Here is a 25,854-nt window from a genome sequence, read left to right on the forward strand (position 1 = left end):
GTCGTTTGGAGCACCAAACGAGCTCCGTTCCCAAAACCATCTGGACGCATAGCTTTTTCTCATCGTTCTTAACCCATGGGTCTGTTTTAAAATTTTCACCCGGTGGAAAGTTCGCGCACTAAAATAAGGCCCCGGGGCACCCTCGCCGGGTCCAAGCATGGCTTTTTCTTATCGTTCTGAACCCCTGGCTCCGTTTTCGATTTTCACGCGACGGAATGGTCGCACACTTAAATTGGTCCCGGGGGCACCCCCGCCGGACCCGATAGCCGTTTGGGGCACCACACAAGCTCCGTTCTGAAAACCGTCGCGCGCACGGCTTTTTCTCATCGTTCTAAACCCTTGGGTCCGTTTTCAAATTTTCGCCCGTCGAAAAGTTCGCGCAGTAAAATTGGGCCCCAGTGTACTTCCGTTGGGCCCGATAGCCATTTAGGGCACCAAACGAGCTCCGTTCCCAAAACCGTCTGCGCACGGCTTTGTCTCATCATTCTGAACCTCTGGGTTCGTTTTCAAATTTTCGTCCGCCGGAAAGTTCACGCACTAAAATTGGGCCCCGGGGCACCCTCGCCAAGCCTGATAGCCGTTTGGGGCACCGATCGAGCTCCGTTCTCAAAACCGTCTGCGCACACTACTTTTTCTCATCGTTCTGAACCCCTGCGTCCATTTTCAAATTTTCACCTACCGAAAAGTTTGCACACTAAAATTGGTCCTCGGGACACCCCAGTCGGTCCCGATAGCTATTTGGGGCACCAAACGAGCTCCATTCCCAAAATCGTTTACGCATACGGCTTTTTCTCATCGTTCTTAAAACCTGGGTCCGTTTTCAAATTTTCGCCCTCCAAAAAGTTTGCGCACTAAAATTGGGCCCCGGGCACCCCCGCCAAGCCCGAAAGCTGGCTGGGGTACCAAACAAGCTCCGTTCCTAAACTCGTCTATGCGCACGCCTTTTTCTCACCGTTCTGAACCCCTGAGTCCATTTCCAAATTTTCACCCGCCTAAAATTCACGCACTAAAATTTGGCCCCAAGGACCCCCACCGGGCCCGATAGTCGTGTGGGGCACCAAACGAGCATTGTTTTCAAAAAGGTCTATGCGCACGGCTTTTTCGCATCGTTCTGAATGCCTGGGTCTATTTTCAAATTTTCTGCCGCTGAAAAGTTCGCGCACTAAAATTTGTCCTTGGGTAATCCCGCCGAGCCTGATAATCGTTTGGGGCACCAAACGAGCTCCATTCCCAAAACCGTCTGAGCGCACGGATTTTTCTCATCATTCTAAACCCCTGGGTTCGTTTTCAAATTTTCGCCCGTCGGAAAGTTCGAGCACTAAAATTTGGCGTCGGGGCTACTCCGTCAGGCCCGATAGCCATTTCGGGCACCAAAGAGCTTCATTCTCAAAACCGTCTGCGCGCACGGCTTTTTCTCATCGTTCTAAACCGTTGGGTCCGTTTTCAAATTTTCACACGCCGGAAAGTTTGCGCACTAAAATTGGTCCCCAAGGACACACATCTTTTTCTCATCGTTCTGAACCCCGGGGTCTATTTTCAAATTTATGGCCGCCGGAAAGTTCGATCACTAAAATTGGTCCCCGGGGCAACCTCGCTGGGCCCAATAGTCGTTTAGGGCACCAAACAAGCTCCGTTCCCAAAACCGTCTGCGCGCACGACTTTTTCTCATCGTTCTAAAGCTCTGGGTCCGTTTTGAAGTTTTCGCCCGTCGGAAAGTTTGCGCACTAAAATTAGGCCTCGAAGCACCCCCGCCTGGCTCGATAGCCGTTTGTGGCACCTAACGAGCTCTGTTCCCAAAACCTTCTACGCCAACGACTTTTTCTCATCGTTCTGAACCCCTTGGTTCGTTTTCAAATTTTAGCTCACTGAAAAGTTCGCGCACTAAAATTGGGCCTCAGGGCACCCCCACCGGGTCCGATAGCGTTTGGGCACAAAACATGCTCCGTTCCAAAAACCGTTTGCGTGCAAGGCTTTTTCTCATCGTTCTTAAACCCTGGGTCAATTTTCAATTTTCACCCGCCGAAAGTTCGCACACTAAAATTGGGTCCCAAGGCACCCCCGTCGGGCCTTATAATCGTTTGGTGCACCAAACGAGCTCCGTTCCCAAAACCATTTACACGCACGGCTTTTTCTCATCGTTCTGAAGGCCTGGATCTATTTTCAAATTTTCGCCCGTCGGAAAGTTTGCGCACTAAAATTGGGCCCCAAAGCACCCCCGTCGGGCCCGATAGCCGTTTGGGGCACCAAACGAGCTCCGTTCCAAAAACCGTCTATGCGCAAGGCTTTTTCTCATCGTTATGAACCGTTTGGTCCATTCAAATTTTCGCACGTCAAAAAGATGGAAAACTACAATTGGGCCTCGGGGCACCCCCGCCAGGCCCGATAGCCGTTTGGGGCACCAAACGAGCTCCGTTCCCAAAACTGTCTGCGCCCATGGCCTTTTCTCATCGATCTGAACCCTTGGGTCCATTTTCAAATTTTCGCCCGCTGGATAGTTCGTGCACTAAAATTGGGCACCGTGGCACCCCCGCCAGGCTCGATAGCAATTTGGGGCACCAAACGAGCTCCGTTCCCAAAATCGTCTGCATGCACAGATTTTTCACATCGTTATGAACCGGTGGGTCCGTTTTCAAATTTTCGCCCACCAGAAAGTTTGCGCACTAAAATTGGGCCCCGGGGCACCTTCGCCGAGCTCGATAGCCGTTTGGGCACCAAACGAGCTCTATTCTCAAAACCATCTGCGCCCACGGCATTTTCTAATCGTTCTGAACCCCTGGGTCTGTTTTCAAATTTTTGCCCGTCGGAAAGTTCGTGCACTAAAATTCGGCCCCGTGGCGCCCCCACCAAGCCCGATAGCCATTAAGGCGCCAAACGAGCTCCATTCCCAAAACCGTCTGCGCGCACGGCTTTTACTTATCGTTCTGAACCCTGGAATCGTTTTCAAATTCTCTCGCCGGAAAGTTTGCGCAATAAAATTGGGCACAGTGGCACCCCGTCGGACTGATAGCCGTTTGGGGCACAAAACGAGCTCCGTTTCCAAAACCGTCTGCCCGCACGGCTTTTTCTCATCATTTTTGACCCCGAGCCCGTTTTCAAATTTTCGCCCGCCGGAAAGTTCGTGCACTAAAATTGGGCCCAAAGACCTCCCCCCCCGTCGGGCCCGATAGCAGTTTAGGGCACGAAACGAGTACCGTTCCCAAAACCATCTACGCACACGGCTTTTTCTCATCGTTCTGAACCCATGGGTCCATTTTCAAATTTTCACCCGCAGGAAAGTTCACGCACTAAAATTGGGCCCGGGCACCCCCGCCTAGCTCGATAGCCATTTGGGGCACCAAACGAGCTCCGTTCCCAGAACTGTCTACGGGCACGGATTTTTCTCATCGTTCTGAACACCTGGGTCTGTTTTCAAATTTTCGCCCGCGGGAAAGTTTGCGCACTAATATTGGGCCCCGAGGCACCCCTGCCGGGCCTGATAGCCGTTTAGGGCAGCAAACGAGCTCCGTTCCAAAAACCATCTACGCTCACAGCTTTTTCTCATCGTTGTTGACCCCTGGGTCCATTTTTAAATTTTCGCCCCCGGAAAGTTCGCGCACTAAAATTTGCCCTGGGGCACACCCGCCTGGCCCGATAGCTGTTTGGGGTACAAAACGAGCTCTGTTCCCAAAACCATTTGCGCACTCATCGTTCTGAATCCTTGTGTCCGTTTTCATATTTTCGCCTGCCAGAAAGTTCGCGCACTAAAATTGGGCACCATGGCACCCCCACCAGGCCCGATAGTTGTTTGGGGCACCAAACGAGCTCCGTTCCCAAAACCGTCTGTGTGCACGACTTTTTCTCATCGTTCTGAACCCGTGTGTCCGTTTTCAAATTTTCGCCTGCCGGAAAGTTCGCGCACTAGAATTTGGCACCAGGGCACCCCCACCGGGGCCGATAGCCGTTTGGGGCACCAAACGAGCTCCGCTCCCAAAACAATCTGCATACATGGCTTCCCCCCCTCGGTCCGTTTTAAAATTTTCACACACCGGAAAGTTCGCGCACTAAAATTGGGCCCCGGAGCACCCCCACCGGGCTGATAGCCATTTGGGGCACCAAACGAGCTACGTTCCCAAAACTGTCTACGTGCACGGCTCTTTCTCATCGTTCGGAACCCCTAGGTCCATTTTCAAATTTTTTTTCCCGCTGGAAAGTTCGCGCACTAAAATTGGGCCCAGAGGGACCCCGTCGCGCCCTTGAACCGTTTGGGTCACCAAACGAGCTCCATTCCCAAAACCATCTACGTGCACGGATTTTTCTCATCGTTCTGAACCACTTAGTCCATTTTAAAATTTTTGCCCCCCGGAAAGTTTGCGCACTAAAATTAGGCTCCGGGGCACCCCAACGGGGCCCGATAGCCGTTTAGGGCACATCGTTCACATCGTTCTGAACCCCTGGGTCCATTTTAAGATTTTCGCCCGCCGGAAAGTTCGCGCACAAAAATTGGGCCCTGGGGCACCCTCGCTAGGCCCGATAGCCATTTGGGACAGCAGACGAGCTCCATTCCCAAATCTGTCTGCGCGCACGGCTTTTTCTAATCGTTCTGAACCCCTGAGTCCGTTTTCACATTTTCGCCTGCCGGAAAGTTCGCGCATAAAAATTTAGTCCCGTGGCACCCCCGACGGGCCCGATAGCCGTTGTAGGCACTAGACGAGCTTTGTTTCCAAAATTTTATGCGCAAACAGCTTTTTCTCATCGTTCTAAACCCCTGGGTCCATTTACAGATTTTTGCCCACCAAAAAGTTCTCCGCACAAAAATTGGGCCTCAAGGCACCCCCGCCGGTCCCGATAGTCGTTTGGGTCCCCAAACAAGCTCTGTTCCCAAAACATCTGCATGCATGACTTTTTCTCATCTTTCTGAACCCTTCGATTCGTTTTCAGATTTTCGCCCGCCGGAAAGTTCGTGCACAAAATTTTGGAACCGGGGCACCCCCTCGAGCCCGATAGTCGTTTGGAGCACCAGACGAGCTCCATTCACAAACCCCTGGGTCTATTTTCAGATTTCGTTCGCCAGAAAGTTCGGGCACAAAAATTCGGCCCCAGGAACCCCCGCCGAGCTTGATAGCCATTTGGGGTACGAGATGACCACCATTCCCAAAACATTTTGCGCGCACGGCTTTTTCTCATCGTTCTGAACCCTTGGGTCTGTTTTTAGATTTTCGCCCGCCGGAAAGTTCGTGCACAAAAATTGGGCCCAGGGGTACCCCCGACGGGCCCGATATCTGTTTGGGGTACCAAACGAGCTTTGTTCCCAAAACCGTATGCGCGCACAGCTTTTTCTCATCGTTCTGAACCCCTGGGTACGTTTTCAGATTTTCGCCCATCGAAAAGTTCGCGGACAAAAATTGGGCCCGGGGGCACCCCCACGGGGTTTGATAGCCGTTTCAGGCACCAAACGAGCCCCGTTCCCAAAACCGTCTGTGCGCACGGCCTTTTCTCATTGTTCTGAACCCCTGGGTCCGTTTTTAGATTTTCGCCCGCCAAAAAGTTCGCGCACAAAAATTGGGCCCCGGGGCACCCCTGCGAGGCCCGGTAGCCGTTTTGGGCACCAAACGAGCTCCGTTCCCAAAACCATCTGCTCGCACGGCTTTTTCTCATCATTCTAAATTGCTAGGTCCGTTTTTAGATTTTTCGCCTGCCGGAAAGTCCGCGCACAAAAATTGGGCCTCGGGATACTCCTTCTGGTCCCGATAGTCATTTGGGGCACCAAACGAGCTCCGTTCCCAAAATTGTCTGCGCGCACGACTTTTTCTCATCGTTCTGAAGCCGTAGGTCCGATTTTAGATTTTTGCCCGCCAGAAATTTCGTGCAACAAAATTGGCCCGGGGCACCCCGCCGGGGCCGATAGCCGTTTGGGGCACCTGACGAGCTCCGTTCCAAAAACCGTCTGCGCGTATGACTTTTTCTCATCGTTCTAAACCTCTGGTTCCGTTTTCAGATTTTTGCCCGCCGAAAAGTTCACACACAAAAATTGGGCCCAGGGGCACCCCCGCCGGGCCCTATAGCCGTTTGGGGCACAATCCGAGATCCGTTCCAAAAACTTTCTGTGCGCACGACTTTTTCTCATCGTTCTGAATCCCTGGGTCTATTTTCAGATTTTTGCCCACTGGAAAGTTCGCGCACAAAAATTGGGCTCCGGGGCACGTTGTCGGGCCCGATAGTCATTTGGGGAACCAGACGAGATCCGTTCCCAAAACCGTCTGCGCGCACGGCTATTTCACATCGTTCTGAACCCCTAAATCCGTTTTCATATTTTCACCCGCCAAAAAGTTTTCGCAGATAAATTAAGCCCCGGGTTAACCCCCGCCGGGCCTGATAGCCGTTTGGGGCACCAGACGAGCTCCCTTCTGAAAACCATTTGCACGCATAGCTTTTTCTCATCATTCTGAACCCCTGCGTCCATTTTTAGATTTTCGCCCGCCGAAAAGTTTACGCATAAAAATTGTACCCTAGGGCACCCCGCTGGGCTCGATAGCCGTTTTGGGCACCAGATGATTCCAAAAACCGTCTGCACGCACGGCTTTTTCTCATCGTTCTGAACCTTTGGGTTCGTTTTCAGATTTTCACCGGCCAGAAATTTCGCGCACAAAAATTTGGCCCTTGGCACCCCCGCCGTGCCCGATAGCTGTTTGGGGCACCAGACGAGCCCCGTTCCCAAAATCGTTAGCACGCACGGCTTTTGCTCATCATTCTGAACCCCTGGGTCCGTTTTTAGATTTTCGCCAGCCGGAAAGTTCGTGCACAAAAATTGGGCCTCGGGGCACCCCGCTGGGCCCGATGGCCGTTTGGCACACCAAACGAGCTCCGTTCCCAAAATCGTCTGCACACATGTCTTTTTCTCATCGTTCTGAACCCCTGGGCTCGTTTTCAAATTTTTGTCCGTCGAAAAGTTCGAGCACAAAAATTGGGCCCCAGGGCACCCCCGCCGGGCCCGATAGCCGTTTGGGGCACCAAACGAGCTCCGTTCATAACGTCTACATGCACAGCTTTTTCTCATCGTTTTGAACCCATGGGCCCATTTTCCGATTTTCGCCTCCCGAAAAGTTCGTGGACAAAAATTAAGCCCCGAGCCACCCCCGCGGGCCACGATAGTCGTTTGGGGCACCAGAAGAGCTCCGTTCCCAAAACCATCTGCGCACATGTCTTTTTCTCATCGTTCTGAATCCCTGAGTCCGTTTTCAAATTTTTGCCCGTCGGAAAGCTCACGCACAAAATTTGTGCCCCGGGGCACCCCCTACGTACCCGATATCCGTTTGGGGCACCAAACGAGCTCCGTTCCTAATACCGTCTGTGCGCATGGCTTTTTCTCATCGTTCTGATTCATGGGTCCATTTTCAGATTTTCGCCGGCTGGAAAGTTCGCGCACAAAAATTAGTCCCCAGGGCACCCTTGCCGGTTCAGATAGCCGTTTGGGGCACCAAACGAGCTCTGTTCCCAAAACCATCTACGCGCACGGCTTTTTCTCATCGTTCTGAACCCAGGGTCCGTTTTCAAATTTTTGCCCACCAGAAAGTTCGCGCACAAAAATTGGGCCCCGGGCCCGATAGACGTTTTGGGAACCAAACGAGCTTCGTTCCCAAAACCGTCTGCGCGTACGACTTTTTATCATAGTTCTGAACCCCTGGGTCCGTTTTAGATTTTCGCTCGCCGAACAGTTCGCGCACAAACGAGGCACCCCCGTCGGGTACGATAGCTGTTTGGTGCATCAAACGAGCTCCGTTCCCAAAACCATCTACATGCACAACTTTTTCACATCGTTCTGAACCACTAAGTTCGTTTTAAGATTTTCGCCCGCCAAAAAGTTCGTGCACAAAAATTGGGCCCCGGGACACCCCCGCCGGATCCGATAGCCGTTTAGGGCACCAAACGAGCTCCGTTCCCAAAACCGTCTGTGTGCACACCTTTTTCTCTTCATTCTGAACCCCAGGGTTCGTTTACAGATTTTCGCCCGCTGAAAAACTTCGCGGACAAAAATTGGGCTCCGAGGCACCCCCGCGGGGCTAGATAGCCATTACGGGCACTAGACGAGCTCTGTTTCCAAAACCATCTGCGCGCACGGATTTTTCTCATCATTATGAACCCGTGGGTCCATTTTTTAGATTTTCGCCCGCGGGAAATTTTTCGAACAAAAATTAGGTCTCGGGGCACCCTGCTGGGCCCAATAGCCGTTTGGGACATCAGACGAGCTTCGTTCCCAAAACCGTCTTCGCGCACGGCCTTTTCACATCGTTCTGAACCCCTGGGTTCGTTTTAAGATTTTCGCCCCCCGGAAAGTTCGTGCACAAAAATTAGTCTCCAGGGCACCCCTGCCGGTCCCAATAGTCGTTTAGGGCACCAGACGAGATCCATTTCCAAAACCGTCTACACGAACGGATTTTTCTCATCGTTCTGAACCGCTGGCTCCGGTTTTAGATTTTCGCCCAGCAAAAAGTTTGCGGACAAAAATTGGGCCCCACGGCACCCTCACCAGGCCCGGTAGCCATTTAGGGCACCAGACGAGATCCGTTCCCAAAACTGTCTGCGCGTACAGTTTTTTCTCATCGTTCTGAACCCCTAGGTTCATTTTCAAATTTTTGCTTGCCGGAAAGTTCGCACACAAAAAATGAGCCCCGTGGCACCCCCGCCGGTCCCGATAGCCGTTTGGGGCACCAGACGAGCTCCATTCCAAAAACCATCTACGGGCATGACTTTTTCTCATCATTCTGAACCCCTGGGTCCATTTTTATATTTTTGCCCGCCGGGCCAGATAGCCGTTTCGGAACCAGACGACTCCGTTTCCAAAACAGTCTGCGCGTACGGCTTTTCCTAATCGTTCTAAACCCTTGGGTCCGTTTTCAGATTTTCGCCAGCCGAAAAGTTCGTGCAAAAAAATTGGGCCCCGGGGCACCCCCGTTGTGCCCGATACCCGTTTGGGGCACAAGACAAGCTTCGTTCCCAAAACCGTCTGCGCACATGCCTTTTTCTCATCGTTTTGAACGCATGGGTCCGTTTTGAGATTTTCGCCTGACGGAAAGTTCGTTCAAAAAAATTGGGCCCCGGGGCAACCCCGCCGGGCCCGATAGCCATTTGGGGCACCAAACGAGCTCTGTTTTTCCAAAACCGTCAGCGTGCACAGCTTTTTCTCATCGTTCTGAACTCCTTGGACCATTTTCAGATTTTCGCCCGTCGAAAATTTTGCACACAAAAATATGGCCTCGGGGCACCCCGTCGGTCCCGATAGCCGTTTGGGTCACCAAACGAGCTCCGTTCCAAAAACCGTCTGTGCGCACGTCTTCTTCTCATCGTTCTAAACCCCTAGGTCCGTTTTTAGATTTTCGCCCGTTTGAAAAGTTCGCGCGCCAAAATTGGGCCCTACGGCACCCCCAGGCCCGATAGCCGTTTGGGGAACCAAACGAGCTCGTTCCTAAAAATGTCTACGTGCACGGCTTTTTCTCATCGTTCTGAACTCTTGGCTCAGTTTTTCGATTTTCGCATGCCAAAAAGTTTGCGAACAAAAATTTAGCCTCGGGGCATCCCCGCTGGGCCCGGTAGCCGTTTGGGGCACCAGACGAGCTCTGTTCCTAAAACATCAACGCGCACGACTTTTTCTCATCGTTCTGAACCCCTGGGTCCGTTTTCAGATTTTCGCCTGCCAGAAAGTTCATGCACAAAAATTGGGCCCCGGGGCACCCCTGCTGGGCCCGAAAGCTGTATGGGCACCAGACGAGCTCTGTTCCCAAAATCGTCTGCGCGCACCGCTTTTTCTCATCGTTCTGAACACCTAGGTCCGTTTTTAGATTTTCCCCCGCCGAAAAACTCGTGCACAAAAATTGGGACCCGGGGCACCTCTGTCGGGCTCGATACCCGTTTGGGAACCAGACGAACTCCATTCCAAAAACGGTCTGTGTGCACAACTTTTTCTCATCATTTTAAACCCCTACGTCAATTTTAAGATTTTCACCCGCCAAAAATTTCGCGCACAAAATTTGGGCTCGGGGCACCCGCGGGGCCCGATAGCCATTTTGGGCTCCAAACGACCTTTGTTCCAAAATCCGTCTGCGCGCATAACTTTTTCTCATTGTTCTGAACCCCTGGGTCCGTTTTCAAATTTTCGCCCGCCAGAAAGTTCGTGCATCAAAATTGGTCTCCGGGGCACCCCCGCCGGTCCCGATAGCCGTTTGGAGCACCAAACGAGCTCCGTTCCCAAAACAGTTTACGTGCATGCCTTTTTCTCATCGTTCTGAACCCGTGGGTCCGTTTTCAGATTTTTGCCCGTCGGAAAGTTCGCGCACAAAAATTGGGCTCCAACCCACCCCGCCGGGCCTGATAGCCGTTTGGGACACCAAACGAGCTTCGTTCCCAAAACCGTCTACACGCACGACTTTTTCCCAACGTTCTGAACCCGTGGATCCGTCTTCAAATTTTTGCCCGCCAGAAAGTTCACACAAGAAAATTGAGCCCAGTGCACCCCCGCCGGTCGCGATAGCCGTTTGGGGCACCAAACGAGCTCCGTTCCAAAAACCATCTACGTGCACACCTATTTCACATTGTTCAGAACCCCTAGGTCTATTTTAAGATTTTCGCCCGTCGGAAAGTTCGCGCACAAAAATTGGTCCCTGGGCACCCTGCCGGGCCCGATAGCTGTTTGGGGCACCAAACGAGCTCCATTCCCAAACCCGTCTACGCGCACGGCTTTTTCTCATCGTTCTGAACCCCTAGGTCCATTTTCAGATTTTTGCCCGTCGAAAAGTTCACGGACAAAAATTGGGCCCCAGGGCACCCCCGCTAGGCCCGATAGCCATTTGGGGCATCAAACAAGCTTCGTTCCCAAAACCGTCTGCGTGTATGACTTTTTCTCATCGTTCTGAACGCCTAGGTTTGTTTTTCAAATTTTTGCCTGCCGGTAAGTTTGTAGACAAAAATTGAGCCCCAGGGCACCCTACCCGGGCCCGATAGTCGTTTAGGGCACCAGACGAGCTCCGTACTCAAAATCGTCTACTCGCACAGCTTTTTCTGATCGTTCTAAACCTTTGGGTCTGTTTTCAGATTTTCGCCCGCCGGAAAGTTTGAGCACAAAAATTGGGCTCTAGGGCACCCACGGCGGGTCCGATAGTCGTTTGGGGCAACAAACGAGCTCCGTTCCTAAAACCGTTTGCGCGCACGACTTTTTCTCATTGTTCTGAACCCCTGGGTCCATTTTCAAATTTTCGCCTGCCGGAAAGTTCGCACACAAACATTGGGCCCCGGGGCACCCCCCCAAGGCCGGATAGCCGTTTGGGAACCAGACGACTCTGTTCCCAAAACGGTCTGTGCACATGGCTTTTTCTCATTGTTCTGAACCCCTGGGTTCGTTTTTAGATTTTCGCTCGCCGAAAAGTTCGCGCACAAAAATTGTGAATCGGTGCACCCCCGCCAGGGCTGGTAGCCATTTTGGGCACCAGACAAGCTCCGTTCCAAAAACTATCTGCGCGCACGACTTTTTCTCATCGTTCTGAATCCCTGGGTTCGTTTTCATATTTTTGCTCGCCGGAAAGTTCGTGCCCAAAAATTGCGCCCCGAGGCACCCCCGCCGGGCCCGATAGCTGTTTGGGGCAAGAAACAATATCTGTTCCCAAAATCGTCTGTGCGCACAGCTTTTTCTCATCGTTCTGAACCCCTGGGTCCGTTTTCAGATTTTCGCCCGCCGGAAAGTTCGTGCACAAAAATTGGGCCCCAGGGCATCCCTGCCAAGCCCGATAGCCGTTTAGGGCACCAAACGAGCTCTGATCCCAAAATCGTCTGCGCAAGACTTTTTCTCATCGTTCTGAACCCCTGGTCCGTTTTTAGATTTTCGCCCACCAAAAATTTCGCGCACAAAAATTGGGCCCCGGGGCACCCTCGTCGTGCCCGATAACCGTTTGGGGAACTAGACGAGCACCGTTCCAAAAATTGTCTGCGCGCACGGCTTTTTCTCATCGTTCTGAACCCTTGGGTCTGTTTTCAGATTTTCGCCCGCCGAAAAGTTCGGGGACAAAAATTGGGCCTCGGGCACCGCCGTCGGGCTCGATAGCCGTTTGGGGCACCAGACGAGCTCTGTTCCTAAAACCGTCTTTGCGCACGGTTTTTTCTCATCGTCCTAAACCCCTGGGTCCATTTTCGATTTTCGCCCGCCAAAATTTCGCGCACAAAAATTGGGCCCCAAGGCACCCCCGCTGGCCCTAAAATCTTCTACGCGCACGACTTTTTTCATCGTTTTGAATCCCTGGGTCCGTTTTCAGCTTTTCGCCCGCCGGAAAGTTCGCGCACATAAATTGGACCCCGAGGTACCCCCGACGGGCCCGATATCCGTTTGGGGTACCAAACGAGCTTCGTTCCCAAAATTGTATGCGCGCACAGCTTTTTCTCATCGTTCTGAACCCCTGGGTACGTTTTCAGATTTTCACCTGCCGAAAAGTTTGCGCAAAAAAATTGAGCCTCAGGGCACCCTCGCCAGGCCTGATCGCCATATGGGGCACCAAACAAGCCCCGTTCCTAAAAGCGTCTATACGCACGACTTTTTCTCATCGTTCTGAACCCCTGGGTTCGTTTTCAGATTTTCGCCCGCCGGAAAGTTCGCGTACAAAAATTGGGCCCTGGGCACCCCTGCGGGGCCTGATAGCCGTTTGGGGCACCAAACGAGCTCCGTTCCCAAAACCATCTGCTCGCACGAATTTTTCTCATCGTTCTAAATTATTGGATCCGTTTCAGATTTTTGCCCATCGAAAAGTTCGTGCACAAAAATTGGGCCCCGGGATACCCCTTCTGGGCCCGATAGTCGTTTGGGGCACCAAACGAGCTCCATTCTCAAAACCGTCTGCATGCACGAATTTTTCTCATCGTTCTGAACCCAAGGTCCGTTTTTAGATTTTTGCCCGCCGAAAATTTCGTGCACAAAATTTGGGCTCCGGGGCACCCCGCCGGGCCCGATAGCTGTTTGAAGCACCTGACGAGCTCCGTTCCCAAAACTGTCTGTGCACATGACTTTTTCTCATCGTTCTGAACCCTTGCGTCCGTTTTTTTAGATTTTCGCCCGCTGAAAAGCTCGCGCACAAAAATTGGGCCTAGGGGCACCCCCGTCAGGCCTGATAGCCGTTTGGGGCACCACACAAGCTCCGTTTACAAAATCGTCTGCGCACACAACTTTTTCTCATCGTTCTAAACCCTTGGATTCGTTTTCAAATTTTCGCCCGCCAGAAAGTTCGCGCACAAAAATTGGTCTCGACGGCACCCCGCCGGGCCATATAACTGTTTGGGGCACCAAACGAGCTTTGTTCCCAAAATCCTTTGCACGCACGGCTTTTTCTCATTGTTCTTAACCCCTAGGCCAGTTTTCAAATTTTCGCCTGCTGGAAAGTTCGCGCACTAAAATTGGGCCCCGGGGCACCCCTGCGGGTCTCGGTAGCCGTTTGGGGCACCAAACGAGCTCCGTTTCTAAAACCATCTGCGCACACAGCCTTTTCTCATCGTTCTGAACCCCTTGGTCCATTTTCAAAGTTTCGCCTGCCGAAAAGTTCACACACGAAAATTGGTCCCCGGGGCACCTCGCAGGGCCCGTTAGCCGTTTGGGGAACCAAACGAGCTCCGTTCCCAAAATCGTCTGCGCGCACGGCTTTTTCTCATCGTTCTGAACCCCTGTGTCTGTTTTCAAATTTTCGCCCGTCGGAAAGTTCATGTACTAAAATTGGGCCCTGGGGTACCCTCGTTGGGCCTGATAGCCGTTTGGGGTACCAAACGAGCGTCATTCCCGAAACCATCCACGCGCATGGCTTTTCCTCATCGTTCTGAACCCCTGGGTTCGTTTTCAAATTTTCGCTCGCCGGAAAGTTCACGCATTAAAATTGGGCCCCGGGCACCCTGCCGGGCCCGATAACCGTTTGGGGCACCAAACGAGCTCCATTCTTAAAACCCTTTGCACACACAACTTTTTCTCATCGTTCTGAACCCCTGGGTCCGTTTTCAAATTTTCGCCTGCCAGAAAGTTCACGCACTAAAATTGGGCCCCAGGCACCCCCGCAGGGCCCGATAGGCGTTTGGGGCACCGAATGGGCTCCGTTCCAAAAATTGTCTGCACGCACGGCTGTTTCTCATCGTTCTTAACTCCTGGGTCCATTTTCAAATTTTCGCCCGCCGGAAAGTTCGCGCACTAAAATTGGGCCCCGGGGCACCCCCGCTGAGCCCGATAACCGTTTGGGGCACCAAACGAGCTCCGTTCTCCAAACCATCTGCACGCATGACTTTCATCGTTTTGAAGCTATGGGTCCGTTTTCAAATTTTCATCCGTCGGAAAGTTTGCGCACTAAAATTAGGCCCCGAGGCACCCCGTGGGGCCCGATAGCCGTTTAGGGCACCAAACGAGCTCTGTTCCCAAAATCATCTTCGCGCACGGCTTTTTCTCATTGTTCTGAACCCTTGGGTTCGCTTTCAAATTTTTCCCTGCCGGAAAGTTCGCGCACTAAAATTGGGCCTCGGGTACCCCCGCCGCGCCCAATAGTAGTTTGGGGCACCAAACGAGCTCCGTTCCCAAAACCGTCTGCGTGCACGACATTTTCTCATCGTTCTGAACCCCTGGGTCCATTTTCAAATTTTCGCTCGCCGAAAAGTTCGCGCACTAAAATTGGTCCCCGTGGCACCCCTGCCAGGCCCGATAGTCGTTTGGGGCACCAAACGAGCCCAAAACCGTCTACGCGCACGACTTTTTCTCATTGTTCTGAACCCTTGGGTTCGTTTTCAAATTTTCACCCACTGGAAAGTTCGCGCACTAAAATTGGGCCCCGGGGCACCCCGCCGGCCCCGATAGACGTTTGAGACACCAAACGAGCTCTGTTCCCATTTAGCCCATTACATTTCTTGTAGAAATATGGTTAAATAAAATGAGAAACTAAAGGCAAATCAAAACTTTTGATTCTAGCTAATTTTTCTCCATGAATTTTATTATCATCTTCTTCTTTTTCTTCTTCTTCCTATTATTGTTCTATATTTTTATTATATCATGATTTTTTTAATTAAATCTCCCAATCATTGTAACAACCAATGGAATCTCACCACATTTCTTCAATAGTTTCACTTTCATTTCCTCTAAATTTGGAGGATCATCAGAGAATAAATATCTATTTTTCACTAATTCTTGCTGGAAATGTTCTAGGATTTTTTTTTTCATTTTATGGTTTTTTTTTTGTTATATGTTATATACTTTTCAACTATATACATACTTTTCATCTAAATATTCTTAGCACTCGTTTGATATGTAAATTCATTACGTATAAATATTGCACTTAATGTAGACAAATTAATTTTTTTTTATATATATAAACAACAACCCTAAAACATACTTTAACAGTCATCAGTCTTATAGTAGTCAGAAGTGGTTGTCGAAGTTGATTATCGAAGATGATTTTTTACTAGAGTTTATAGTCGGATGTGGTTGTCGTTGCCTGAAGTTGGTCACATGAAGGTGTACTGGAGTTGGTTGTCGATTTTTGTCATCGGAGGTGGTTTTCGAATCCCAAAGTTGGTCGGACAAAAGTGGTCATGAAGTTGATCATCGAATATGATTTTCGCTGGAGATTGTAGTCGGAGTCTGAAATTAGTCGCATGAATATGGTATTAGAGTTGGTTGTTTTTCGTCGAAGGTGGTTGTCGAAATCTTGAGTTGGCCATCGGAGTTGATTGTTAAAAAGTGATCATCGAAGGTTATTTTCATTGGAGTTTATAGTCGGAGGTTGTTGTCGGAGTTGATCATCAAAGTTTGTTATCGGAGCCAATTGGTCATCAGAGTTGGTAGCGCGAAGGTGGTCGTCAGATTTGGGTCACTTGAGGTGGTTGTCGAAGGCCAGAATTGGTTGTCAGAGTAGGTCATGCAAAGGTTGTCAGAGCTTGTAGTTGGTTGACGGAGCTGTCATCAGAGGTGGTTGTGGGAGTCCGAATTTTTGTTGTCGGAATTGTCATCAAAGGTGGTTGTCAGAGCCCAAAGTTAGTCGCTGGAGTTTTCATTGGAGGTGGGTGTCGGAGCTTGGTATTGGTCGCCGGAGTTTTCATCAGAGGTGGTTGTCAGAGCTCGAAGTTAGTTCTCAGAGTGTGACAATAGCCGATGGTGGAGTCAATGAAAACATAGGAAGAAGGGAGAGTTGGGGTGAGTTGATAAAATATACCAACTCAACTCCACCAACATTTCAAGTTGATGGGCCAAACAATGAGTTGTCATACTATACCAACTCAACTCAAATCATGTTGGTGAGCCAAACATCCCCTAAGGAATACTGAAGGAATTTAAGTACAAAGTATGTTTTACAAAAGCATGTTTTTAGTACCTTAGAATTCTCAAAATGAAGGAGAAGATGGTTTCTTGGACCCTGATGTTGAAGAAGATGAAGGTATCTAGGGACTACATTATGTTTATGTTATGAAGGTCTTTGAGACCCACTTTAGCACACATGAAGGTTTTCAATCATATGTTAGGGTGCTATTAGCCCTTGGGGCATGTTTACGTGCACGTATGAAAATTTTTGACGTTGATTGTGATGTAATAATTCCACATTAGCTAAGGCTATTGACGTTAACAGTATTGAGTTAGCTCTACCTCAACTAAGGTATAAAGGTACAAAGTTAAGTATGAATAGTTTATAGGATTGCATGTGATAGGCTAAGTTTTTAGGATTTTCTAATATAATTATGAAATGATCCGATGTTTGAATGTATATGAGTTTGAGCTAAGCATGTTTTAACCCTGAATTTATAAAAGCATTCCCATTTTCCAGTCACTCTTTCTAAATTCTACAACATGTTCGTATTCATATATATTTATTTAAATTAGTCACTCATTGGGCATCCTAACTCACTTTTCAAATGTTTTTACTTCCCAGGTAGTGGTTGGATTATGGAGCTTAGCATACAACTGCTAGTTTGCCACATTACTGCTTAGTGCTCTGATAGACCCATAAGTTATTTAGGTCTTTGTTAAGCCTTAATTAGTTTTGAACTCATGTATATAATAGTTGGGAAAGGATGGAACCCAGAGATTATCGTGTGGATTTTGTATGTTGGAAATGTTGGGGTTGATGCCCTAAACTCTCGTTGGGTCCTGTAGTTTGTAAACACCTATATTGAACAAACTCTTGTGATGCAATAATGTGAGATATTTTCGTCACTGTTATCTATGAAACATGGGATATTTTATTTGCATTTACCACAAATCAATAAACTAAGATCCTTGGTTGTCGTTGTAATTTAAGTATGTATGTGGAGACATACAGGTGAATCATGCTTTAAGTGATAACCAAAATAGTCTGTAGTATATGGATATAGAAGGGAAACCTTATCTTGGTGACACTACGAATGTGGCCCGCTTTGTAGATAGTTACAAGTGTTGTGACATACAGATGGTCTGATCCTGATAATTCATTTGGAGATATACGAGTGGGGGTGTCCTATACAAAGGAGTTTATATAAGACCGGACCACGAAGTGTTTAATCTTGTTATATAACGTCGTTCATGACAGAGACTTCACTTCATTAGGATGACCATAGGTAACATAACCTTAATCCTAAGTGAGTTGGGAACTCTTACATTTGAAGGCGCTTCTTTGATTTGCATGGGTGCGAGTAGCCAGATTGCTGACTCAAACCTACCACTTTGGGGATTCGTTTGATTGGGGAGCTGGTAACTCAACTACACAAGATGGAATTCACTCCTTCCCCAAAGCAGGGGTAAGTAGATAGATTGCTCCCTTAAAGAATGATTCCGGGGCTTGAACTATGTGGCGCCACACACTTTCTCATGGCCCGAGAGGTGTCCACTCATAGTAGGACTATGATGTATTGTTCATTAGAGGGATCAGTGGTACTTAAGGAGTTAGATGTAACTACAGGGGCAAGATAGTAAATTGGCCCAGCTGTATTTACGAGCATCTGTGAAGGGTTATCGTACTGTTGACTGCAATGGACACAAAAATATATCTGTAGTGAGAAGAGTGCAGTTATCGATCTTTAGAGGAGTGTCCGATAGTTAACGGATGGTGGATCTCATGACTAAAGAGTTTAGTCAGCTATTCACGTACCGTTGGAGCTTCAAGCTATATATCCATAAAGTTCCCTTGGTAGCTCAATGGATTGAAGTTGAGAATCAATTTTTAGGTCAGTTTGAAGTGTTCAAATTGACAAGAGAGCGTTTGATTATATATGATATGATTAAACTGGTTCAATTATATATGATATAGTTGACATGATGTATGAGATATATTAATTGGAGGAATTTGATGTAAATATGATTTATATCAAGTAAAGGAGAAAATGACTATGGTTTAAATGTTACATATGATGTGATATTAAAACTATAGGCTATAAATATAATATGATAAGTTAGTTATTATATTTATGTATATTTAAAATAATTATGAGATAATTGTAGGCGGATTCTCCTTTAACTGTGCGTGAAAGTGGGAGGTTGTATTCAGTTTTCATAACTGAAGGATAAAATAAAAAAGGTTTTCATTTTGGAAGAGTATCGCTGAATCGCTTCATTAAGTACATAACCAATCGTTTAGCTCATGAGAGACTACACGACAGCTTCAAGTGTTTGTCTAAACAATCGTGTACACGCACTTTTGACTAAACGATCATGTAAAGTTTTACTAAACGAGCGCACACCTTAGCGAGATTCTCTAAACAATCGTGTAAATGATCAAGCTATTTTTTCCTAAACGATCGTGTACTTGCTGAAATTTTACTAAGCGATCAAGCACAAAGTCTATACAATAGACACTATACTCTCCCACTTGCTTGGTCGTTGAGTTTGATCATTGTTTCCTCTACCAAATCTAACAGGGCCCACACTTCCTGGATTCTCACTCCAAGAATACCAAGGTTATTGAGTGGTGGTGTCCAAGAGGTTACTTGTTCGTGGTTGACTAGATGATTGGGTAGACGATCGTAGAGACAGCGAGAGGTTGCTGTTCCAGACTCCACGAGAGCGAGAGACCTGTGAAAAAATAGTTCTTCAAAGGTAAGTCTCTCACTCCTTTTATATTTAATTTCTAAAGCATGCCGTAATTTGTTAGAAGATGCATAACTAGATTGTATGTTTGTGAATGCTTGTAATTTCACAATGAATTTGGATCGACCATGCTTCCACTCATGGGTTCTCTTTGATAAGAGTTTCTTCAGGGAACTCTAGTTGTAAGTATGTATATATGTTGGGTTGTGTTGAATCCTTGTTGTGAATGGTTTCAAATTGCCTTAGAGGCTGAGATGGAAATACATGTAAACTCTATTACTTATACTAGTCTATTAGGTAATACAGGAGCAAGGAAACAAGTTACAGGTGTCAGTAGAGCAAGAGGTGTCATAAGAGAGTTGACATCTGTTGTCTTCACATCTCTTTCCAAGTTAAGAAGCCTGGAAAGAGATGTGACAAAAGTTATACTAGTTATTGTTAAAATTAGCAAACTCAACTTGCATAAAGTTTATAATATCAACTTTGAAGGCAATGTTTGATTCCCCATTCTCACATATTTTAAAAATACACATTATATTTATCATATTTAATGAATTTTAATTACATGATATTGTTGAATAGACCAACCAAACGTTTTGTTTTTTGTTTTTTTTAAATTGACTTTTATTTACTAATAATATTTGGATTGTTTAGGACCTCTGTAAATATTTAAACTGAATTCTCCATTTCTCAATTTAAAAACGATAAAAACGTAAATATTTAACAACTCCAAGAGTATACTGTCTTGAAAGTATGATCTAAAGCAAATACTTTCTATCATTACACAATACGGATTTGTTGAAAAAAATATTTTTAGGTCCTCTAGGTAATTATTTCATTTTTTGTTTTTTATTTTTAAAAATTAATCATATTTTCTCTCCATTTCTTATATTGATTTACATTATTATTAAGTGCAATAATTAAATTATTAGTTAAATTTGAAGACAAAAAATAAGTTTTTAAAAGTTTAGTTTTTTTTTTTTTTTACAAATGTTGGTTTAGTTTTTTAAATAATTGGTAAAAGGTAGATAAAAAGCAAAGAAATTTGGAAGTGGAAAGGGTTAATTTTCAAAAACAAAAAAGCAAAAAAACCAAATAGTCACCAAATGAGATATTGGTTTTCAAAATTTGGCATGATTTTTACACCAATAATAAAATGTAATAATAAAAGAAGAAATTTAGAAGTAGAAGTATTTTCTATAAACTTAATTAAAAAAAAAACCAATTGTCGGAATAAATTAAATTAAATTATAAAAAAAAGAAAAAACGAGGAAGGAACAATTTTGAAGTTGGGCCGAATGCCCTGAAAAAATGGGGTCCATAGAGAAGGAGACTATGGGCTTGGGCAATGGGCCTTTGCGTCTATAGGTTTGGCTCATGGAAATTACCGTAGTCGCAATGCAGCGAATAATAAACTCAAGGCCATCGAAATTATCGAACAAGAAATAATAATTTCCGGTCGTAATAATCTGTTTTGGACCCTCAACCGTCTTCTCTCCACCTTCACTTACAAATCCCTCTCTCTCTCTCTCCCCCCCTTTGTTCATCGTCTTTGGGACTCAACCATGACTGCTATATCTAATTCGTTGGTCTTAACGAAAAACCCTCAACTCCAGTTATCGCCTGGTAATTCTTAGTCTCTAATCTTTTCAGCATTTGATCTTATCTTTGATTTTGGTTTTTTACTTGCTCAACCTACCCATTTGTTATTTCTCATCCTTTTGCTTTTATCGATTCAATTTTAGATGTTGTTCATGCATTTTTTTTTTCTAATTTACCCAACTTATCTAGCACTCTTTCTGTTTAATTTGGGGGGTGATCCTTTATGTTGGAGATTTAGGACTGTGCTCTCGATGTCTCCATCGATAAGTGGCCTCATTTCAATTAAGAGTTATTGGGTTTCCTTATAATTTGTATCTTGAATTACACCGAGTTTGAAATGGTAGCTACCTGCTACTTTTGAGTCTTGCCAACTGCTTAGCTCATAAATCGATATTGAGTTTTAACTTATACGTACAGACGGCCTTGTTCTATGGGAAATTTGTGAGGGGAATGTGTTTTTTACTCATTGTTATGCATCTTATGGTGGGCTGTTCAATCTTTTTTGCTAGCTGTCAAAAGGCTTAGTTTTGATTATGTTGTCATAATTATGATTATTTTCTAAATATTTGTGAGCGTTGGAGTCAACTTACATGCACCACGACTCTATTCTTAAGTGACAATTGGTCTGACCTTACAACATTTGTATGCCAAGGAAACTTATAGGATATTAAATGATGTCTAAGTCCTTTATTAACCCAGGGTTCTTATTGGCTTCCAAGCCAATCCATGATGGTCATTACATTGTCATGATATATATATATATATATATATTTAAATAGAAACAATTGCTTTCATGGAGAAAAAAATGAAAGAACACACACTGTCATGATGATTTGATTTCCAAATAAATGAAAATTTTGCAATTCTTGGAAGATTGAATGACTATTACATGGATGCTCTCATTTTCATAATTTGGAAGAGTTAGGGAGAGTGCAAATGTACAAACCCTTCAATTTTATTAATCTGAATTTACTTTCGCAAATTATCCTCTGCCAGGATCAAATCTGAAAACTGCCAATAAACATCTGGGGAGCGTGTCCCCTACCAGCTTGTTACTCGGTCCTGGTTGGGTGGGAAAGACAAAGCTTTCTACATTTAGGCGGCCACTTTCAGTTCAAGCTGCATATAGGTATAATCGTTGAAATCACTACTTAAACAATATGCCATTAAGTCCTCTCGTATGATAGAATCATAGTCTCGGGAGTCTTTTTCGGAAGGAATTATTATTAATCACTGATGTGACGATGGGAAACTCTTTACATGGTAAGAATGCATGTCTAGAATCCTTGTAAGGGTAAGCTTATCAATGGGGTTTGCAAAAACTGGAATAACTGCCATACAAAACCGAATTAAATGTGTTAATATCAAGCAGTCACCAGTTAACAACCAAGAATCTAGCCAATTTGAATTTTGAACTGGGCCCGTCCAACTGGTTCAAACAGATTTGCGATCAAAGGATGGACTTGTTTGCTTTTCCATGCTCGAAACTGAGTCTCATTAATTTAGTTTTTGTTTGGGACTTTTGGTAAAGACTGATCGAATCATCATAATGAATGCATGTACTCATCCTATTCTAGATGTCAAATGCAATGGTTGTTGAATTTGATCTATAAACTCTGTATGATTTAGGTTTCTGGTGTTATGCCTCCCTATGAGAGTGGACCATTCGTTCCTATTATATTTGGGGGTAAATGTTTAAAGGCAACATTTTGTGGAAAGGTGCTGCATCCACGCTCTTCTTTGGTTAATATGTAAGGAGAGAAACAATAGGATTCTTAAATACAAGGAGATTGCCTCTATCTGGAAACTGTAGTTCAAATCCTTCGCTCCATGGTGAAATATGCTGTTGTTGTCGTTGTGTGTGTGTGTTTTTTTTTCGGTGATAGTGTAGTTACAGTATTTCGATGGTTTTTAACTATTCGAAGGCTCTAATGGTCTACATCTAGTTTTGGAAGGGGGATTTCTCTTCCCCAAGCCTTTAGGTTGTTTCTCTCTCGTTTTGTCTTTAAAGCATCATTTCTTTCCAAATAAATTTATAAAACTCCTTGGGGTTGAAAATAATGTACAGTTTGTTACAATTGTTCGTATCACTTATAACATTTTCGAGTGGAAATTAATAATCATATTAGTATAATTTTCAAATGAACGTGGCATGAGTTGATGTCTTCTACATTGTATATTATCTTAGTGGGACTGTCCTTTATGCTTCATTTGAAATATTCTAATGGCAGTTAAGTTTATTGTGTACCTTATGACAGTGATGGTGGACGGTCAAGCAATGCAGGCATTTTTATTGGAGGTTTTGTATTGGGAGGACTCATAGTTGGCACGCTCGGCTGTGTATATGCCCCACAGGTTTTTTACTTTTGTTCATCTCTTTTCTAACCCCTAAACCATACATGTGGGAAATTCCACCTAGCATATATGTTACTTGTGTTCTATGGATACTACATTATGTGGAATTTACATATTTAAGTTATATACCGAGAAATATGCACAACTGTTGTCTCTGAGCTTCAAGTCTGAATCCTAGACTTTTTATGACTGAGAGTAGATGTATTTGAATTACAGATTAGCAAGGCACTAGCTGGAGCAGACCGGAAAGATTTGATGAGGAAACTTCCCAAGTTCATATATGATGAAGAAAAGGCTTTAGAGGTGTGAGATCACTCAATTTCTTCTTATTTATTGCAAGTTTCTCCTGCATGGACATTTCGTTTCACTTGACAATAATTTTGTGAAGACATTGATTGGTAACATTTTATATTATTTATTGGTAGCATCGTATACACTTCTTAGCCACCCTGAATTGGCAGAGTGATAATTAGGGCCTGTGAAAAAGTAAGCTCAAAGAAAATGAGTTCAAAGTTCAAGTCATAGTGGCCACCTGTATAGGACTTAAAATTCGACTAGTTTTTTTGGCATCAAAATGTAGTAGGTTGTCAAAGATGTTAAAATGTGCTTGTGTAATTTTAGTTTTGACAATTATGCGGGGGTTGCTTGATTTGGATGAAAAATTTGTGTAATCTAAGGTTGAAGGAGTGGAATCTATGCTTAATATGTGGATTTGCTTATACTCGGATACAAGTTTGCTCCAATTCGATGGAGTAGATAAGTTCATATTTACATAAACCCCAAACACTTCTAAGTTATATTATAAACTATTTTTTACAAATTATACTCCCACCAAATAAATACAGATTACCGATTCAATTGTACAATTCAAGCAAGCTTATCGGTTAAATATCCTGCATTCATTATGGTTTGAGGGCACATGGATTGCCTCTCTTTTTGGTACATAAGTGCATATATACATAAACCCCAAACACATCTTCTAAGTTATATTATAAACTAATTTTTACAAATTATAATCCCACCAAGCAAATACAGATTACCGATTCAATTGTACAACTCAAGCAAGCTTATCGGTTAAATATCCTGCATTCATTGTGGTTTGAGGGCACATGGATTGCCTCTCTTTTTGGTAATTTCATATTTTCTATGAAATGAAGGAATCATTCTCTCTCTTAAAAAAAGCCAAAGGTTTAAGAGAGATGGTTTGTTGGTGTTTGGTATAAAATAGGAATATATTATGCTTGGATTTCTGGCGTAGTTTAGAACCTTAGCAAACTGTTAGCTCAGGATAAGCAAATATCATCTAGATTTATACAAAATTAACCTATGAATCAAACACAGACCCATGTTGCTGACCAAAAGAACATAACTATGGCAATATTTTGCTTTTGTTTATGGAATTAAACTTCATCTTTAGAAGAAATATAACCATATGTTTTGCTTAACCAGTTGCTGCTTGGTTTTTGTTTTTTGATGTGCCAATATGTACATGTTTATTTATTCGAATTGCAGAAAACAAGAAAGGTGCTGGCACAGAAGATTGAACAGTTGAACTCTGCAATTGATGAGGTTTCTGCTCAGCTCCGAACAGAGGATCCTCCAAATGGAGTGGCTGTGAACTCGGATGAAGTTGAACCTGCCATTTGAAAGTATCATCTTTGTCACGTTGGTCTTCCTTCACCGCCCACGACTCCGGACTGGGAATAATAGTTAATTTTCAAGCTATATAATCTTTAATTTTCTCTTTCTTGAACATTTGGTCCGAGCTTTGATGTGCAATATCCACCTCGTATAATGTGTTGCTATTATCGCTCAAATGCTCCATATAAAGTTGAATAGATTTGTAGAAGAGCATTCTTGCCTTGTTTCCTATTATGTACACGAACAACAGGCATTGTTTTGTATTTGAAAGCCACATATTTCATCCCTTCCGCCTTCTATTTGCATTTTTCTTATTCTTATAGCACTCGTGACTCTTGAGTCGCCACTCGCCAGCCAAATGACTCCTTGTTGGTGCATATTGGTCTTTCACAATTTTTTTTTTACAGCTCGAACTAAAAAATTGCGCCTAAATGATATTTAATTTGGTTTCTCAAAATAAGTTCTTATGAACTTCTGCTAGCGTAATGAACATTTAAGGTTCTTTCTCCATATGTTCTTTCTCGCTCTTTCTCCCACCTTTTTCCTATCGTGCTTGAGCAAGAATAAGGTGTTGAACGAGAGGGAACATAGGGAACAAGAGCACGAGAATTTTTTTTAAAAAATCTCAGTATTAGAAAGTATATGATAAGATATACGTGAAAATGGAGTATCCAGTTTTTTTTTTTTTTTTTTTTTTTTTTTTTTTTTTTTTTTAATTTCGAACATGTGTCCCCAGAGCAATTAAAAATATATATATATACTGAATTTGAGGGCTGAATTTCAAGCCAACCAAAACCCACTTAATTTCACACCATCTTTACAATAATCAGAAACCTGGTAAATTTAAGAATAATGTATTTTTAAAAAGAAATGACAAATATATGGTAGTTATGAAAAAAATGATTTTAATAATGTTAAAAGATAAATAAATTTGCAGTCTAAGGTAATGAAGAAAAATAATGACAAAAATAGGTAGAGAACTTTTGTACCTGGTACATGATTTCTTACCCATCCACAAACAAAATCTTTTCATATTCGTGAGATAATTCAAAGAAATTCAAAGAAACAACTAAAGAAAAAAAAGGGGAGAAATAGAGAGATCGAAGGAGAGAATCCAAAAAAAACCCTCATCCAGAATCAGTTTTGAAAATAAAATCTCCACAAAAAGTGGCGAGATTGTTGCCCCTAAAATCAAATTCTCTAACATTAGGATCTCCTCAAATGCCAGAAAAATG

At 44.9% G+C, this 25,854-nt stretch overlaps 1 protein-coding gene across 1 annotated transcript; it reads left to right on the top strand.

Moving 5' to 3' along the window:
- Nucleotides 1–20,422: 20,422 nt before the first annotated feature.
- LOC120087268 (inner membrane localized protein) lies at nucleotides 20,423–24,905 on the top strand. Its single transcript, XM_039044211.2, has 5 exons — nucleotides 20,423–20,647; nucleotides 21,620–21,752; nucleotides 22,882–22,978; nucleotides 23,195–23,281; nucleotides 24,491–24,905. Exons 1-5 carry the CDS (start codon nucleotides 20,587–20,589, stop codon nucleotides 24,623–24,625), a joined length of 513 nt encoding a protein of 170 aa, XP_038900139.1. The 5' UTR covers nucleotides 20,423–20,586; the 3' UTR covers nucleotides 24,626–24,905.
- The last annotated feature ends 949 nt before the right edge of the window (nucleotides 24,906–25,854 follow it).

This window comes from Benincasa hispida, chromosome 9, assembly GCF_027475165.1.
Source record: "Benincasa hispida cultivar pf3 chromosome 9, pf3_genome.v1.1, whole genome shotgun sequence".
Taxonomy (NCBI): Eukaryota; Viridiplantae; Streptophyta; class Magnoliopsida; order Cucurbitales; family Cucurbitaceae; genus Benincasa; species Benincasa hispida.

Bases quoted from the DNA above. Each gene is read 5' to 3' on its own strand.
- LOC120087268 (XM_039044211.2), top strand. From the start codon at position 20,587: ATGACTGCTATATCTAATTCGTTGGTCTTAACGAAAAACCCTCAACTC. The intron at 20,648-21,619 runs GTAATTCTTAGT...ATCCTCTGCCAG, and splicing joins TCAACTCCAGTTATCGCCTG to GATCAAATCTGAAAACTGCC. The intron at 23,282-24,490 runs GTGTGAGATCAC...TTCGAATTGCAG, and splicing joins ATGAAGAAAAGGCTTTAGAG to AAAACAAGAAAGGTGCTGGC.